Below are 15,628 nucleotides of genomic sequence, written 5' to 3'. Positions count from 1 at the left end.
TTTACACTCCTTTTCCTTTGCATCCTCTGTGACAAAGTCCCACTCCCCCCCCAGGCCTAGCCTCGGTTGCTCTGCGTTCCCTCCCAGTTTCTCCTCTCTTCCTGCTGGTCTAAAGAGCCTCTGGTGGATTCTAACATGTCCCCAGAGAAGCTGTCTGCATGCCTGCTTGCCGTTCCTCTTCTTTGGTGTGTTAAAGGCACTTTTATTTCCTAAAAGGCTGTTCTAACGATGCAGAGGCCTCAGGAGAGGGAGAAGAAGCAGGAGGACAGGGCTGAACGGCAAGCGAGGAGTGTACACCTCCCCGTTCTCATTCCCTCTCTCTCCCTTCCAGCTTTCCTTAGGGAGCTGTTCTCTCTGTCTCTCCATCCTGCCGCTGCTTGATCCACACGTGCGCACAAGCACACGCACATGCACGCCCAAACACACATAAAACACACACGCAACCGCAAATACGCACTTAAACAAAAAGGGGGAAAAAAAGGAAACACACCGGTAGGCATTCTACTCTCCCAAACATGTTACTGAAAGTTAGTGTATAATCACAAAAGCAGTCGATGTTTTCAGCACCCTGGGGCATTGCCTGGCTAATTAGACCCCATTGTTTTAAAGTGCCTTTAAAAGCTTCCTTGTTTTCAAAGCGCAATGTGTTTTTGTTTTTTTATTCATGCAAAAGGATGTTTTGTGTTTACCACAGCATCCTAATGCATTTAACTGCTCCCAATAGAGGCTTCTTTAAAAATAAAAAAAAAGGTATCATCAACTGATTCCAGAGTCTGTGATGTTGTCTCTGTGATGCAATACTGTCGGCAGCTCGGAGAAGTGGAACATGCCGCAGCAGTAGTCTTTACCAAAACAAGTACTAAGTAAGGAGAATCAGTATTTTTGTTAAATTCATGTAAAGACATAAGACGGTGTCACATTTCTCCAGCTCCACGATAATGCAGTAACCCATGCTGCCAGGATATACATAATTTCCCTCAATGTCTCTCCCTCACAATTTATTCACAATATAACACGGTAACTGCTGAAATCAGGAACTACATATGCATGATTTGACATTTAATGTGCACACGTAGCACTAGCATGCACAAACACCCCCTCACATTTCTTGCCATGTGTGTCTTTTGACAAATTTAAGGAGTTTTTAGTTCAGCTGTATCTAAATCGAGCGTAAATGTGAACTAAGTCCATGTTTTGTTCCCCCCTCTACAGAAGATGAGTTGCTGATGTTTGACCTCCAGAGCCTTGCCACCCTGGCCACAGCCCGTGCACTGGAGATGGGCACCCAGGAAGACAGCGCTGCGGGTTCAGGGCGACACTTCCCCGCCCGCAAGATCCTCAACTTGCGTCGGAAGTGCAGCTGGACGCCTCGCAACGAACCAGTAAGTCTGCAGCTATGGCGTTCCACTGTTAAAATAAAGCAATCAATCTTTTGAAATGTTGTTTTTAATGCTAAAAATAACTACTACCGATGTGTACTTCAGGTTTGCCCGGCCAAAGGTAGCATGGAAACAATGGATGGTCCTGAGCTTGCAATGCGTGTGAAGTTGGCTGAGCTACAGCGTCGCTACAAAGAGAAGCAAAAGGAGCTGGCCAAACTTCAGAGGAAGCACGATCACCAGTGAGTGTGACCCTATCCCCCTCTACCTCAAGCTTATTTCCACCCATCCCGATAAAAGTGTGTCAATATATTATGTATCTCAGGAGTTCCTCTCTCTGTCCTCTACATCTTTGCATGTGCAAGCAGGAAGGAGGAAACCCCTCGCAGCCCAGCACGACGAGGACCGGGGCGGCCGAGGAAGCGGAAACCCACCCTCACCTCAGGTCCAGTGTCCTCATCGGAGGGCCAAAGAAAAGTCAAGTGAGTGTCGGTCGGCCCATCTCTGCTGGCTGGATGCTACCTGATAAGCCCCTCTGTGCCACTGGCATACAGGGACGGCCTCTCACTGGCATAAACAGGAAATAGGAGAATACAGCTGAACCACTTAAGGAAGTCCACTTCTGATTAATTCAACGCTGATGTTTATTGGTGCATGGTTGCTGTCAGTTGCGTGTGTGTGGGAGTCAAGAATATTTGGTGTATGTGTGATATGTAAACGATACATACCCATGACTCTGATTAGGTTTCAACACGGCAAACTGTAAACCACAGTGGCCTTACTTCGGTGCATGTCGAGCTTAGCTGGGCAGTGTTCGAAGGTGGGAGGGGTGGCTGGCTGGCTGGAGGGAGATGACAGGCAGAGGATGTAATTAGAGTACTGTGAATTCTCCTGTAATCTGTCCCAGCAGCAGGAATGTGACACACCACTGCCATTACGGCCCCACGGGGTCACCCGGAGTCCAAAGGATAATGTGACAATCCGACAGTCCAGGCACTCGAGCTGACATTTCGAGCTTTCATACATCATGTGTGTGTGAAAGAAAAAAAACAAAATAAAGCAGTTAGTGGAACACGGTGAGAAGAACAGGAGAAGAAGAATAGGGGACATATAAAAAAGAAGATTGAGGGATATGCAAGAAACAAGAACCCTGCTTTATTTCAAAATATGCTGGTGACATTTTTAAAAGTTCAAGTGTCAGCTTTAGTCAAAACAGGGGTATCAGCCCTGTTTGTGTGTGGCACGGCAACTGATAAACCAAACAGGCCTCGGGGATAAAGGTTTGCTGTCAGGCTTCAATTAGCCTTGTCGTCAGGGTTTGGAACGGCTTAGAGCACTAAATGTCACCTCGCAGCATTCTCGCTCCCTCCATCTTCTCCTCCCTCTCTCCGCTTCTCACTGTGGTTTCTGGGCAACGGTCCATAGTGTTCCCAGCTGCCCCTCTGCAATGTCACCTCCACTCTCCTTCCGCCCGTGCACCCCTGCCCCCTTGCCAGGCCAGCACTGATCGGAGTGGGGACGCTGATGCTGGGTGACAATGACACTCAAACGAAAGGGTAACGGGCCAGGGCCCTGCAGCGGAGTGCGGTGGAGGGGCCCACGCGGTGGTGGTGGGGTGTTGTACAGTAAACTGCAGTGTGACTCTCTATTGTGTTAAAAATTGAGCCACAGCTCAGGCACTTTACTTTTCAAGGGATCCAGGCTGTTCTCCCCTTAGTGTCTGCGGATGCGTGTGTGTGTGACGCTGCAGAGAATGACATGACACTTCTGAGCAAGGAACAGGCAAGCAGACTGGGGACTGATTAGCCCCATGTTGCTTTACATGGCAGGGTTATGTAAAAACGTGTACTGCACCTGCCACTCATGCCACTACAAGACGCTGATGCTTGGGTGCTATGATGGAGGGCAGTGGGTCAGTGGGTAAGAGCCCGGCCAATCTCTTTCTTTCGCTTATTTAGCTGGAACCACAGGGAGTGCGTGTGGCAGTGTTGGAGCCAGCGATGTATTCGTGCCTCCCTGCCTGTGCATTCTATGCATCTGTACAATTTGGTATGGATGCAGCTGTGTGCTTATGAGCATTTATCCCGGCATTGTTTGTTTTTCGCGCGTGCCTCTGTTATGCCTATGGGTAGAGCACTTGGGTCCTTTGTGGTGCTACTTTGATTGGGGAGGGGTGGGGGGGCTGCAGAGAACTTCTGCTTGCCAGCAAACCCTGCTAATCAATTCTGTTTAATTAGTCACTGTACGCTCAGCCCCACCAACCCCCCACAGTGGGGTGGGACTCTGTCACATTGTGTTTGTCAGCAGCGCGAGGCAAGCCGTGGCGGGATCTGCCTCACAGGGACAACTCACACTCCACTGCCGCCTGTGTCGCTCTCCTGTCAGTCAATGGGCAGACAGTCCGACTCCCAGACAATCACCTTCATTCTCCTCACGTTCTGTTACAGACGTGCACTGACACACACACACACACACACACACACACACACACACACACACACACACACACACACACACACACTCTCTCCGATTATCAGATTCACACACGATCAAGGCCAACGGGTTGTGTTTCTGCGCTGAATGCGACAGGGAAGCATGCACATATTTGATCCCTCCTCAATGTGCAGTCACAGAAATATATGCAAACAAAGACGCAACATGAAATTTCTGGATATACTTTATTTATCTTTGTCACATTTAAAACACTGCTTACTCTGTAAAAATACGGAGGCTGCGCGCTCACCAGGAGAGGGGAAGTTAATCTTTTGTTTGAGCATGGCCAGGCTCATGTCGGTGTGGTCTGTGGGCACGCTTCCAGGGGGAAATTCAAGGGGTATTTGGAGTGGCTGGCCTGTGATGCTGCTCAGCGTAGGGGAAAGAGTGTGCCACAGTGATGTGAAAATGCAACTGGAGAGCCACGAATTTTTCGCTGAGAACAATGGAGCTGCAAACAAATGCTATGCCCTCCAACCGTTCAGTGTATCTTTCAAAGCTATGCGGCGCTTCACAGGCCGCAAGGACACTCCCTAGATGTGGCGTTAAGGCTCATTATGCCACACTGCCCTCAAACAATCCCAGGGTCCTTGTTAGATCCCAATTTTTCAAGTGTGTGGCTCAGACACTGGGCTCTCCTTTGTTTCCCCCTTTTTGTCATTCTGTTCATCAGACAGAGAAAGGAGAGTTATCAGATCCCACAGAGAGGTGACTCAACTCTGTTTTCCCCTGTGATGTTCTACCCCCTCTTTTTTCTTTCAAACCACCACCATTTTTCTCTAATGAATGCATCTCCCTTGTTTTGACTGGAAGGTCCATGGGGGCGGGGCTTGCGCTGTCGCCTGAGGACCTTGGAGCGGGCGGAGACAGCCAGAGAAGGAAGAAGAGGCTGTCCAGTCGAGGCTTTGAGCGACTTAGCAGCTCACAGGTTAGAGTCCCCTTGTCCTCCTCCCTCTCGTCCTCTGTGCAACCTGAAATGAAAGAAGGCAGTCTTTGTTTCTTTGTGTTTGATATACTCTTTTGTTGCACACGATTTCTAATTAGGTGCTACCCCCAGGAGTCAAATCCTCTGCTCTCCATATTAATATCTCTATTTCATTGAGGCTTCTGCTGTTCCTTTTTCCTTTTCTGTGTGGGAGCAAATGAGAGTCCTCTCCCTCTGACGTCCTGATGCTTTTGCAGCTGCTGTGACCGGGAGAGTAACAGGCCGTCTCTGGCTCTCTCATCTCTCTCTCTGTTGCAGCAGATAAAAGCGCAGGGCTGCAGAAAAAGCAGTCTTCACAGCGTGCTCAGCTCCAAGCTGGCCAGTGATGTGGCTCAGCTCAAACAGAGAGCCCAGGGTAAAAAGAACCTCTCAGGGACTGGCTCCAGGGACAAGGAGGTTTCGCCCTGCAACTCTAACCCCAAGCACGGACACAGAAGCCAGGGTACAAGCAAGGTGGAATCCCGGCGAGAGTCAGGGGGACAAAGTGACACAGGTAGAAATAGAGATTGTGCGCCCACGCTGCTTTGTTCAGTTATTGAATTCTTAATGTCCCACCAATATTCCTTAACTCACATTTGAACTGTGATTTGTTTTCGCAAACTTTCTCAGCAGCCAGTGTGGACAGCAGCCCCCAGGAGAGCTGGACTGGGCAGGTGCGACATGGACGTAAAAAGGGATCGACCACCCTTACACAGGGTTCCTCCTCCTCCAGATCGAGGATTGTCCGTGGCCAGAGACAGGACCCCATGGCAGAGGGAGAGAGCTCCCCTGCAGAGAGTGACTCCTCTGATCAAGGTGAGGCAGTGAATACAGAGACTTGCGTGTACAGTGACAGGTAATGAAACTGGCCACCCATCGCTCAGTGGTACACAACGTCCTCAAAGCAACAAAGACCTGGGCATGTTTTTTGGCCTTGACCCCTACTGTATGCAGTATTAATGTTTTCTGTATTATTGTAGATTTCTGGCTTCTCTCCTTTACTACTACTTAAGCAGCCATTAATTCCTCTGTGGAGATCACGTGATCATGTTTTCAGCACCCCGACACCATCGTCAGCTCTGATCACCACAAACTCTCTTGACATCTTCGCTCGTGTCCTCACAGAGAGATATTTGTTTGCTTTTTTGGGTTCTTTTCCTTTTTGCATCTGTTGCGTGTTAGAACGTCATCAACCCCCCCACTTGCTCGCAGTGAATTCAGTGGGGGATCCCCTGCTGTGTTCTCACATCAAAGTCTCCTGAATTTATATGGACTATTAACTAGGGGGCCAGGCAGAGAAAGTCTGCAGAAAACTGCAAAGGCTCATACTTGAACATTTGCGTTCACACAAAATATGGAGGAACTGCAGAGTTCAGTGCATGTCTGAAAGCATCAATAGACCGATGAATCAGGTCAACTGGGGACTTCCTATTCTCTATTCTATGAAAGTGTTGCATGAATGACTGAAAAGCCACCTATGAAGGTTGGCACTCAGTAGAGCTCATACCTCCTCCAAGGCCCAACACTCCCCTTAATGCACCAAATTTCACACACTCATAGATATCAGTCCCCTAAATATGCCAGATTTTTTTTTCAGTAGGATCCATAAATTATTCCCTGGGAAAACAGCCTATACTTCCATTCAATGTAATGTTAATCTGTTCAGTTGTTTCTGTTTAAAGGTTCAGTGTGTAGAATTTAGTGACATCTAGTGGTGAAGTTGCATGTTGCCGCTGAATACCCCTCACCTCACCCTTCCAAAGCTGAAAGAGAACCTGTGGAAGCCTTCAGTTGTCATAAAACTCAAAAGGTCCATGGTGGCCTCTGTAGACAGGACCTGCTCCCGATCTAAATTTAAAGTATTTAAATCTATATTGAACAAATTGTTGTTCAATATAGATAATTACACACATGAAAACATCACAAGGATTAATTTTTGTATTAATTTAAATTTCTGCCAGTAGATCCCTATCACCTAAATCTTACACACTGAACCTTTAATCTTGCGTATAGACAAACGTACAAATCAACCAACAGACAAACCAAACCTCCTTGGCCTGGGTGATGATCACAGAGCCTGAAGCACATACAACTTGTCTCAAGTTAGAAAATAAAGCTACAGCACTTATGTAATTAACCAGAGTATCGCTGACACATTGAATCAGGTGTCCTGCAATGCCACTCTATGTCCAGCATGCTATTGTTAATTTGTAAATCACCTTTAAAAGCAATGAGAGGTGAGTGAAAAGGTGTTGATGAATGTCTTGTAACAGAGACGGGTGTGCATGGACATTTGACACCTCAGCGAACGGCCTCGTTGGCTGATCTGGGTTAGATGTGCAGCCACAGCTGTGGACACTTGCCTGTGAGAGGCTCTGACAGCCCTGGAGACTAGCTGACTGCGCCAAAGAGCTGCTTGAGAAAGTGCAGTGACACACACACACCCACACACCCACACCCACCCACACACACACGCACACATGCACACACACTCACTCGCTCGCTCCTACACTCCCCAGCACACTATAGCATGTGGGTTCACACCAGGAAATACCACGGAGGCAAAGCACTTCATAGATCATTTCAATGAACAGTTAAACTATTTACTTATATGCTAATGAAGTGCCTGTGGAATGATGGAGAGGAAGTTAAAGAACTTCACTGGTGGGTAATGACTTCAAGAGCTGGATCTGATAAGCCAAGTGGGTTCATAAAAAACCCACCTAATAGTAGCATCTCTGTGCTGTATTGTTTTCTGTCTCCATTAGATGATGACGAAGAGGAAGGCAGTTATGATACTGATGAAGGTCAAGACTACAGAGCCCATCCCCCCAGAGACGTCACTTCTAGCTCCTCCATGACAGGCCCGAGTCCCTCGTCCATTGTAAAGCTGGAGGCCAATCAGAAAGCCAGGAACAAAAAGCAGAGACAGGAGCTTTATGGTAAGGCCGTACTTTGAAACTGATTTATGAGTCAACAAAACTGCCCCTCACATTCATGGGGAGCATCTGTTTTGTGTTTCTCCTCCTGGCTTGGTCTGAGTCTGTTTCTCTAATTGAACTGCACAGCCTCCCAGTGTCTGTCTGGAGCGGAGGGAGTGGTCAAAGTAAGGGAGAAGCCCCCCTGTAGGATGGGCCTGGCCCCTGCAGTCAAAAGCCGCCGTGAAGATCACCGGCTTGAAGGCGTCAGAAGGCCGAGTGGATCTCGGTCTAAGGAGCCTCGGTGGGGCGGCCTGGGGACCAGAGGCAAACGCTACAGGAGGAGCATGGGACTGGCCACCTTCCCGACCACCAGTGAGAGGCTAAAGAGGGCGACTCGCAAGAGCACCATCTTGAGAGGGGCCATCAATAAGGTTAGCAAAAAACATTTGATAGACATTTTGATATACAGAATGAGAGCAGCTGAATAAATGTACGATGCATACGTTTTGATGATGATGTCATTATGAAATGCCATTACAGGATTATTTATAAATTAGCATTTCCTGATGGGTTTATATACAGCACACACTCAGGGTATGCGTTGCCCATGCTCTATTTTATCTGAACTGTACAATGTCTGGAAAATCCCATGTGGACATTGCGGCATAGTTGCCCTTTCAAAAATGCAGCACAGAACCAGAGACGGTCCATGTGAGATGTGTTCGCACATACAGGATACATACTCGTTGTCTGCTCGTCTCAGCCGAGGTGTGAATACAGCCATTCATCAGTAAGAATTCACATTACATAGACGTTGTACTCGGGGCGCGGGCAAAGTGAAATCTGTTTGAAAGTCTCGTTCACCTGATTTAGTCATTTGCGTTCACACAAACAGCTCCTACATGTAATACCTAGAAAAGTCCGGGGTTGCATTTGAGAGGGGTTGCATTTGAGAAACTAGCTTTTGTCTCACACATTGCACAGCCTCTACCTGGTTAGCAAACTGCTTCTCAACTCCTCTGCAACGGAATAGTAGATGGAGAGAGGAGCGAGCTTCTCGTTTACGGGGTAATACTGGCGACTGTCTTCTACGGAAAGTAGCTGACATTCGTCCAGGAAGTCATTAGCTTGTCTCTGGGGTGCTTTTCTGACAAAAAGTTACTAAGGGGGTGTGAAAAGCTGGTAAATCAGCCACAAATTCGCCAAGTTGGCAAAGTTAATGCCCCCTGATAACGTAATAGAAACTGTGTGTGCTATTCAGTTTCAATAGCAACAGCCAATGGGGAAACTCCCAACACTTGGCCGCCTGTAACTGACCAATGGCCTCATCAGCAACTCAATGCTTTCTGTCAGTTATGGACATTCATGGCTGTGGGCTGTGTTTGGTTCTGCCTTCACTTAGGAACCAGGCACATAGAAACTGCCAAACTGAATCCAAACGTATGAAAATGTGACCTGTCATACATTCTTTGAACAAATCTGGCGATAGCTCTCCGTCACCCTGACGAATTTGACTGTAGAACTATTAATAGTGATTTGCACATTGCACACAGCCCAACCTATGGGAGGAGAGGCTGGGAGAGGAGCTGTGGGAAAGAGGTGGGAGTGGGGGTCTCACACCTTCTACTGTGACAGAGTGAAAAACATTTTGGATTAAAATGGCTACAGATAGGACATGATACAGGCGCTGCGAAGTCCCCTGTGGATAGTTGCTACTTTGAGTTGCACGCTAAACAGTTTCTTCTATCTTTCATCACACTTTCTATCTTAACTTTTTTTTTTTTTTTTTTTATCCATCCGCACATCCATCTCTTCTTCTGTCCGTTCCGTCTGTTCCATTCTGCAGCCAAAGGGACGAGCGGTGAGTCGGCTTCTGGAGAGCTTTGCGGCAGATGAGGGCTTTCAGATGGATGGCAGCAGCTTCTCAGAAGAGGAGGAAGACCGCAGCTGTTCATTCAACAAAAGCCCTGAATGTAAGACAATACACTGCATTTCTTGCAATAGTGTTCCCAGCAGCAGATAATGTCGGTGATTTTGAAATATTAATCGAGATGTTTGCTTTTCTTCATGCAGTTCCTAACTGTGTCCTGACCAAAGAGCTCTTAACCGATGGACTGAAGGTGCTGATCTCCAAGGAGGATGAGCTTCTCTACGCTGCCAGGATCCACTCTCTGGAGCTCCCAGACATGTATGCACATTAGCAATGGTTTAACTAGATGGTTTTCACATGTTCATGTAGATAATTAAAACGTTATTTAAGATTATAGCTGTTTTCAGACATGAACTTGTGTCCGGAAAATTGGATCAGGACATTTTCCAGACTTTTCACGTATGAGTAATGCAGCAGGAGATTGTGTGGGTCAGATGCTTTCACAAAAAATGTCCTCTCTATTCTCACATTGGCTCATGCTGACAGTTTCTGGACATTTTACCAGGAGACTGGCAGGAAAAGTTCTAGGAAGTGCTCATTTGGGTTCTCACATTCTGCCGCCCCGGATAATTTCAGGAAAATGTCCAGACTTCAGTTCACCTCTGAAAGCAGCTCTAGATTACTTCCCTCTTTCAAATTACAGTGAAAAGTTTGTACCTTTGTCAGTGTTCTTCTGCTACAATGACGTGAACCAACTAATGCAAATACATCCATCTAGACTTCAACAAATCATAAGAACTCATGCAAACTAGATTTATTAGTCGTTACAATCAAGAAATGAGAGGACTAGAAGTTTTCTATATTATCCACATTTTTAGCCTCTGTCTTCCTTACATAACAAACCCCACATTGTCTCATACGTAGCTCTGGTTATCAATACACCTCCTCTGGCTCAATCAGCGAAGGGATGCTCTAACAAAAGCAGAGTGGGAGTAACCTATGACATGGGATCAGGCAAATATAAAACAAGCATCTGGAAATAACCTCATCTCTTATTTTCTTATCTGTGCTTTTTCTTTAGCTTCAGCATTGTTATCGATGGTGAAAGAGGAAACCGCCCAAGAATCTATTCGCTGGAGCAACTGCTACAGGAAGCTGTGAGTTCACCCCGCTGCACTAAAACACTCTTTGTTACAGAGAAAGCTAACGCTTGTTTGGTCTTCTCGGTCGCTCAACACTTCTATTTCTCTTGAGCATCCTTCTCACCCCTTTTTGCATTCCTCCGTTTCCTTCCAGCCTTTCTGCGGCTCTGTCATTTCCTTTGCTTTCTCTCTCTCAACTTCCTTTGACTCTCTCTCAGGATCACTGAGGCCATCCAAATCTCTTTAAGTTTATGTGTGTGAGTGTCTGTAAATGTCTTTGGGTGGAATAATCCCACAAACACCTGGATTCATTCAGGTTTTGGAGTTTCAATGGGAGATGGTGTGAACTTTACATCCCTACTGGCCAAAGTAACAGAGTCATTTAAAGGCTGAAAAAAAAATCATTTAAAGGCTCCGATCATACACACACACACAAATATGTATATATATATATATATATATATATATAACAACAACGATGCACTCCTTTTTGTGCGCCATAGCACGTTTTTTCCTTTGGATGAGATCATTTGTATTTGTAATCCCCTTTCAGTTTCTTATTAAGATACAATTACAGTCATCCATATAATGAGACATAATTATACATCGTAGAAACCACAGCACATTCTTGGCTGGTATTCATTCACATTGAATTAACCTGCACTTCCTGGTGTGCTTTGCATCCGGAAAGGAGAGTTCATGTTTACTGCAGCAGTTTTTTTGACTGAGTCTCTGTGGACTATGGTCTCCGAACACAGAGCCGTCATTACCCACATCTTGTCTAACTATGGAAGTGTCTCGTTGTGTTTGCTCACGATGCATTGTCCGGACATGAGGACCCTGGAAGAGTAGAGCAGAGTTTAACTGGCATGACTGGACTTACAAATGAGAGCAAGATAACAGTGTCTTGTGATCACATGAATAGTAATTTCTGCAACTGTACACATACCTGTATTTTAGAACCAGCTGAATTGTCTGTTATTATGGTTAAGTGCAGCATGTATTGACCTGAGCCACTTGCTAATTTTTGAAGGGTTATAACTAGCATACATTTTCACTGGAAGTCCTGAGCACTTAATAGCCATACCCATAACGTTTTTTTAATTAAAGCAGAATGAAATACTCAGGACATAATGTACGCAAATTTAAATGGCAATATTTTTTAGATAAATACTTTGTCCCTGGCGCATTAGATTCAGATACAATTCCTATTACTTTTATTTTGATCTTTCAAACAAAATCATAAAAGAAGTCCAATATCTTATTATTGTTTTAATCTCTCTATCGGCTAAGACTTATCATAACATTTAACTGTCCCCAAGATCAATATTCATCAGGTTAGTGTTGTCCTGCAATTAAAGATACTCCCCTTCACAAATTCTAGCCTTGAGTCCTTTTACTATTTGAACGCTTATCTACGTCTATTTCCATCGATGTACACTTGCTCATATTATCTCACTTTCTCTCCTGGAAGTTCTACACCATTCAAGCAATTCTAGTCTTATCTAAACACTCATCCGATAGCAGCTGGCTCTAATTATGCCATACTTCTTGTCTTTAAATTAGCTCAAAAGCCATTTATATGACACCAATACCCCTATTTTCACTGAACTCCCTTTTTCCAAGCCCATGTGTCCCTCCCACCCTCTACCGCCACATCCACACCTCATCAGTCAAAGGGTCCCTTGCCATGGCAACAGTAAATGAAAGCAACCTGAAAGAGCCCCCACTGAGTGGCGGATGCTGGGGCTGCCTGCATTGTTGGAGGGAAGATCTGGCAACCTGCAATCACAAGCCCTCTATTCAGGCCCTCTTTAGTATTACTCAGCAAGTCAGGATTTACTGCATCATGGCTTCCGTTCTTTTCAGCCCTGACTGGCACATTGGCATGAGATAAGTGCCGCTTGGAAACGTGGCACAGTGGCTGCCCATGCACAATGCTCCATTGCTCTCACAGTGTGTGTGTGTGTGTGTGTGTGTGTGTGTGTGTGTGTGTGTGTGTGTGTGTGTGTGTGTGTGTGTGTGTGTGTGTGTGTGTCAGCATGTAATGAATCTTAATCATGTTTTGGTCTGGCTTTCAGGTCCTGGATATACGTCCAGAGTCGGATGCTCTGCTCAGCGAGGGAACCAGGGTGTGTGCTTACTGGAGTGAACGCTCACGCTGCTTATATCCTGGCAATGTCCGCAGAGGTGAGACATCAGATTTTTCCATCTCTGTTTTTCTTCAACTTAATATTTTACTGCATATACATACCATTGTTTCCTACACATGATAAAGTGCAAATTTGTTCCTTACAGTTGGTTCATCTGATGAGGGGAAACAAGGAGGGGTGATGGTAGAGTTTGATGATGGAGACCGAGGGAAGATTTCCCTCCCAAACATCCGCCTCCTGCCTCCAGGATACCAGATTCACTGTGGGTGTTTCCTCTCTTTGTGTCTGGGAACTTGTCCTTTTATGTTGCAATGTATTGTCCACCTGTAACTAAGTGCTAATAATATTCTACCCCCTTCTCCTCTAGGTGGGGAGTCATCTCCTGCCCTGCTGGTACCCAGCGGGACAACAACCAAGAGGTGCTCCAGTCTGGAGCAGGCCCCCATCAGTGACAGACACTCTGACAGATTCAACACTATCAATACTCTAACAAGTAGTCAAACACTAAATGTTCACAAAAGAAGACCAGGTAAGAATGAGCACCAATTATTTTATTATAAAATTCAAATTACATTGAGTGATACATTTTAACAAATGTTTTATAGCTGCACATCATATGGAAATATTACTTCTTTAATATTCTATTTAATCTTATGTTTTATCTTTTAAAAACATGGGCTTGTAGAAAGATGCTGTATTTTCTTAGTTTTTGAATGGTTGTGCTTATTCACACTCAGACAGGTGTTAATTCCAAGTAGCTTATTTGTCATTTTAGTTGTTTCTTTGGACATATTCATGATATTAAGAAGTATTTATAATCTTGTGTCTTTATCATGCACATAAATTGGGATGGCGTGAAAAGAGTAAAGCCAATATATCGCTGTCACAGTGTCAACATGAACTATATATATCTATAATAAAGAAGCAGTAGGACATATTGTGGGGACAGTGTATTGGACTGTTCGGCTAAAACATATTATGTTTTCTTCATTTAAGGGAGACCAAAGGGTTCTGGGAAAAAACAAAAGCAACAGCAGCAACAAGCTGAGAGTGCCAATAAAAATCCTTCACCTTTCCTGGGCTGGCCCTTATTAGCCAACACCAGAAAGAGGACGTCCGACAATCTCTTTCAACTCAATGGGGCACCCAGGAAGGTCTTGAGAGGGAAGGAGGATGACCGGTTTACCTTGCCTCAAACCCAACCACTGGCTTCCATCCCATCCAAGGGCCTTTTTAGCAGCAGCTCCTTTGAGGTGGACTCATTTAGCAGTATTGCAAATGGCTACTCCTCCTTCTGTACTCAGTCTTCAGGGCAAGGTCCAGATTTATCTCTGGGCCCCAGAAGTGGACTGTATGGCCACAAGCGCAGACAAGATGAGTCGCCAAGGGGTAGGAAGTCTGGACAAGAGTTCCTTGTCAAATTAGATCATGAAGGAGTGACCTCCCCCAAGACAAAGAACGGCAAGGCTCTACTATTGCGAGGTGGAACTTCCAGTGTGAGTAGTATGCCCACGACAGAGGCCTACTCGCATCCAGTCCTTCTGGTTAAAGACAACAAAAAGGGTGGTGCCTCCAGGGTCGAACTTCTCCTGAAAGGAACCACACACCAAAGAAAGCCCTCCCCTTCTCTGCGTCTAGGGGACTATGGCGATTTGGGTTTCAGCTCCCACCGAGACTGTCACAGTTCCTACTCTGATCTGGATGATGATGATGAAGAAGAAGAAGAGGAGGAGAGGAGGAGGAGGGCTGCACTGGCTGCAGCCTCAGGAGGATTAAGGACACCTGGCCGTTTCCTCTCTCGTCTCTCTGTCTCCTCCTCCTCTTCTGGTTCTTCTAGCTCCTCCTCTTCAGGCTCTCTCTCCAGTTCCAGCCTCTGTTCCTCAGACAATGATTCATCCTACAGCTCAGAGGATGAGGAAAGTTCTACTCTAATGCTGCAGAGTTGTCTGTCTTCCCACCGGCGGCTCCTGCAACCGTCTGAACCCACTACGTCTTCAAGGTCACATCAGCAATCCTTTGTGGCCAAAGCTGTTGCTGTTTCCAATACCAAAGGTGGCACGACAGACCAGATGTCCAACAGCAAGTCTTTGAAGAGGAAAGAATGCAACAGCTCCAACCCTAAACCTAAGGAGTTCATGAAGAAACCTCGGATGCATCCTGATGACAACTCATTTATTCCTAGGCCCAAAATGTCTGCATTCCTAGCAGGCCGACAAATGTGGAAATGGTCAGGAAACCCTACACAGGTGAATAGCATATCCTTGGTTCTACTGCATACCAATGTAGCAAAGATTTGTCCTTCTTTGCTTTGAAAATAACATTTCCGTTAATGTATTAGAAGTGAAGAAATATCAATAATAATGATAAATTGTCATTATCAAACATCGGCTAAAGTGTCTGATTTTCCACAGAGGCGAGGTCTTAAGGGCAAGGCCAGGAAACTTTTCTATAAGGCCATTGTACGAGGCAGAGACACAGTGAAGGTGGGAGACTGTGCCGTGTTCCTCTCAGCTGGACGCCCTAATCTCCCATACATTGGGCGAATTGAGAACTTCTGGGAATCCTGGACCTCCAGTATGGTGGTGAAAGTCAAATGGTTCTACCACCCGGAAGAGACAAAGCTAGGCAAAAGGCATCGAGATGGCAAAGTAAGTCATCATGGAGGTTTATACATTTATAGATGTTATTACCGTGGTATTTGTAGCT

General features: G+C 45.8%; 1 protein-coding gene across 11 annotated transcripts in view; it reads left to right on the top strand.

Moving 5' to 3' along the window:
- LOC118123000 (BAH and coiled-coil domain-containing protein 1) overlaps positions 1-15,628 on the top strand; it is a 69,376-nt gene that overhangs the window by 51,456 nt on the left and 2,292 nt on the right. For 7 of the 11 annotated variants that reach the window (XM_047343739.1, XM_035180021.2, XM_035180024.2 and 4 more), the window contains 16 exons: positions 1,213-1,382; positions 1,485-1,621; positions 1,748-1,861; positions 4,686-4,800; positions 5,116-5,350; positions 5,467-5,652; positions 7,605-7,778; positions 7,905-8,188; positions 9,604-9,730; positions 9,831-9,945; positions 10,709-10,784; positions 12,851-12,959; positions 13,068-13,184; positions 13,290-13,451; positions 13,919-15,168; positions 15,334-15,570. In XM_047343739.1, coding sequence (XP_047199695.1) covers positions 1,213-1,382; positions 1,485-1,621; positions 1,748-1,861; positions 4,686-4,800; positions 5,116-5,350; positions 5,467-5,652; positions 7,605-7,778; positions 7,905-8,188; positions 9,604-9,730; positions 9,831-9,945; positions 10,709-10,784; positions 12,851-12,959; positions 13,068-13,184; positions 13,290-13,451; positions 13,919-15,168; positions 15,334-15,570 — 3,608 coding nt within the window. The remainder of the gene's footprint in view (positions 1-1,212; positions 1,383-1,484; positions 1,622-1,747; positions 1,862-4,685; positions 4,801-5,115; positions 5,351-5,466; positions 5,653-7,604; positions 7,779-7,904; positions 8,189-9,603; positions 9,731-9,830; positions 9,946-10,708; positions 10,785-12,850; positions 12,960-13,067; positions 13,185-13,289; positions 13,452-13,918; positions 15,169-15,333; positions 15,571-15,628) is intronic. The other 4 variants (XM_047343736.1, XM_047343738.1, XM_035180022.2 and 1 more) reach the window with 2 other exon arrangements.

This window comes from Hippoglossus stenolepis, chromosome 16 (genome assembly GCF_022539355.2).
Source record: "Hippoglossus stenolepis isolate QCI-W04-F060 chromosome 16, HSTE1.2, whole genome shotgun sequence".
Taxonomy (NCBI): Eukaryota; Metazoa; Chordata; class Actinopteri; order Pleuronectiformes; family Pleuronectidae; genus Hippoglossus; species Hippoglossus stenolepis.
Note: the sequence above shows the minus strand (reverse complement) of the source record. Positions and strands in the feature narration are given on the sequence as shown.